The sequence below is a fragment of the Triticum urartu genome, chromosome 4A, assembly GCF_056163025.1.
Source record: "Triticum urartu cultivar PI428250 chromosome 4A, HENAU_Tu73, whole genome shotgun sequence".
In the NCBI taxonomy this organism is placed as follows: Eukaryota; Viridiplantae; Streptophyta; class Magnoliopsida; order Poales; family Poaceae; genus Triticum; species Triticum urartu.
The window spans coordinates 494,906,554-494,909,307 of NC_141876.1; the positions used below are offsets into that span (position 1 = coordinate 494,906,554).

A 2,754-nucleotide genomic window follows, 5' to 3' on the forward strand; every position below is an offset into this window, starting at 1 on the left:
GTAGCGGTAGCCCCCGGGTGCTCGAGGGAATGGACCCAGGATATCCAGCCCCCAGACCGCAAACGGCCATGAGAGCGGGATGGTCTGGAGGCCCTGGGCAGGCTGGTGGATTTTCTTGGCATGGAACTGGTAGGCCTCGCATGATTTCACCAGCTCGACTGCGTCGTTGACTGCCGTGGGCCAATAGAATCCACTGCAGAACGCCTTGCCCACCAAGGTGCGCGACGACGAGTGATGCCTGCAGTCTCTGCCATGTATGTCAGCTAATAGCTCACGCCCCTGGTCCCTGGAGATGCATCACAAGGAAACATCGTTCGATCGTTTTTGGTATAGCTCACCGTCCTGGGTGCAGTAGGCTGTAGCTTGCCGAGCTACGCACTCCGGGTCCTCCTCCTTCTTCTGTAGGGCCCCCTGCGGCAGGTACACCTTGAGTTCTTCAGTCCAGCACCCCTCCTGGGGTTCAAGTGCGAGGAGCAGGCGCGCTCGTGAGGTCGGGCCGTAGGCGGGAGCTCCTGAGGCTGGTGGCAGGGGGAGCTCCTCCTGAGGCGGCGTAGGCTCCGCAGCCGGAGGGGCCGCTGAAGGCTTGAATAGCCACTCCTCGAAGACGCCAGGCTCCTGGGGCTGATGCCTTGATGCCCTCTTGGCGATATCATCAGCTTCCTTGTTTGTGCCGCGGGGCACATGTTGCAGTTCTAGGCCCAAGAATTGCTTCTCCATTTTGCGTACCTCCGCGAGATACGCCTCCATGTGCTCGTCCTTCGGTTCGTACACCTTGTTGGAAAAGTTGACGAGGAGTTGAGAGTCGCTCTTGATGGTGAGGCACTTCACCCCCAAGGCCTCCGTAGCCTTGAGGCTGGCGATCAATCCTTCGTATTCCGCGATGTTGTTGGAGACTTTCTCGCCTCACTGGAAGCAGAGCTGCACAGCATAATAGAGCTTGTCCTAGGTGGGCGAGATGAGCACGGCCCCAGCCTCCGTGCCCTGGTGCACGAAGGCGCCGTCGAAGTACATGACCCAACCGTCTGGTGCTTCGCTCCTTGGCGAGAGGGACCGGTCCTCACCCGCTTCGGGCCCTGGAGCGTCAGTCCCTTCCGCCACAAAGTCGGCCAACACGGCTCCCTTGATGACCCTGGTGGTGCTGAACTCCAGCTGGAATGCCTGCAGTTCGATGTTCCACTCGGCGACCCTCCCCGCAGCATTGGGGCTCAGGAGTACCCTCTCCAGCGGGTAGGTCGAGACGACCTTGATGGGGTGGCCTTGGAAGTAGTGGCGTAACTTGCGCGAGGCCACGAGGAGCGTGAGCAGAAGGTTCTGCGGCATGGGGTAGCATGCCCGTGTGTCTCGCAACACCGTGCTGACGAAGTACACCAGGCGTTCGATGAGGGCGGGAGTGTTGGTGGAGTCTGAGATCTCCTGAGGCTGGGGGCTCCCTGAGGCTGGGAGGTCTCAGGAATTCGGCCACCTATCAAGGCTATCGCGGCCTCAGAAGCGTTGTCTTGTGGTGCCTGGTCATTTGCTGGCTCTGTTGTGGCTTCAGGGGTGCCTTCTTGGTGCTGCACCATCCTGACCGGATGCACGGCGTCGGGTGGCAGGCTCTTGGACAGGCGCTCCTCCCGAACGACCACCAGCACTGTGCTAGCGGAATGAGGTGTGGCGGCCAGGTAAAGCACCAGGGGCTCGAGAGGACGAGGCGCTACCATCACCGGCGGGCTGGTTAGGTATCTCTTGAGGTCTTGAAATGCCATGTCGGCCTTCGGAGTCCACTCGAACGGGCCCTTATTCTTCATCAGCTTGAAGAATGGGACGGCGCGCTGCCCCAGCTTGGAGATGAAGCGCCCCAGTGAGGTTATGCAGCCCGTGATTTTTTGCATTTCCTTGAGAGTCTGCGGCGGGCTCATGTCTTCTATTGCTTTGACCTTCTCCGGGTTCGCCTCGATCCCCATGTGTGATATGAGGAACCCAGCAGCTTTTCAGAGGGGACGCCGAACACGCATTTCTCTGGGTTGAGCCGCAGGTCTACCTTGCGCAGGCTGGCAAAAGTCTCCTCCAGATCCTGAATGAGGGTCCTTGCCTCCCGAGATTTCACCACAATGTCGTCGACGTAGGCCTCAGCGTTCCTCCCGAGCTGCTGGCCTAGAGCGATGTGCGTCAGCCGCTGGAAGGTTGCTTTAGCATTACGCAGCCTAAATGGCATGCAGGTGTAGCAGTACACCCCGCACGGGGTTAAGAAGGCCGTCTTCTCTACGTCCTCCACCGCCATCTTGATCTGGTGGTAACCTAAGAAGGCATCTAGGAAACACAGCAAGTCGCACTCGGTGGTCGAGTCAACGATCTGATCAATGCACGGAAGCAAGAACGAATATTGAGGGCAGGCCTTGTTGAGGTTGGTGAAGTCAACACACATGCGCTCTTTCTTGCCTTTCTTGGGCACGACGACCGGGTTCGCCAGCCACTCCGGGTACCATACCTCGCGGATGACACCTGCATCCTGCAGGTTGCGGGTCCCCTGGACGATGAAGGATTGCTTCTCTGCAGGCTGTCACCGCACCTTCTGCTTCACCGGGCATACATTCGGGCACGCCCTTAGGTGATGCTCGATTATCCCCCTTGGGACCCCAACCAGCTGCTTGGGCTCCCAGGCGAATACCTCCTTATTTGCGTGCATGAAATTCACCGACGCCTTTTCTTGGTCTGGGGCAAGGTCGGCACCGATGGTGAAGGTGGCTCCTGAAGCCCCATCCTCGTCGACCGGCA

At 59.3% G+C, this 2,754-nt stretch overlaps 2 protein-coding genes across 2 annotated transcripts; both read right to left on the reverse strand.

Annotated features, from left to right (window-relative positions):
• Nucleotides 1–297: 297 nt before the first annotated feature.
• Nucleotides 298–747, reverse strand: LOC147976281 (uncharacterized). Its single transcript, XM_087520806.1, has one exon. The coding sequence runs from the start codon at nucleotides 745–747 to the stop codon at nucleotides 298–300; it is 450 nt and encodes a 149-aa protein (XP_087376932.1).
• A 195-nt stretch (nucleotides 748–942) lies between these two features.
• On the reverse strand, nucleotides 943–1,898 carry LOC147976282 (uncharacterized). Its single transcript, XM_087520807.1, has 2 exons — nucleotides 1,544–1,898; nucleotides 943–1,436 (listed from the first exon to the last, which is right to left on the reverse strand). Exons 1-2 carry the CDS (start codon nucleotides 1,896–1,898, stop codon nucleotides 943–945), a joined length of 849 nt encoding a protein of 282 aa, XP_087376933.1.
• Between the last annotated feature and the right edge of the window lie 856 nt (nucleotides 1,899–2,754).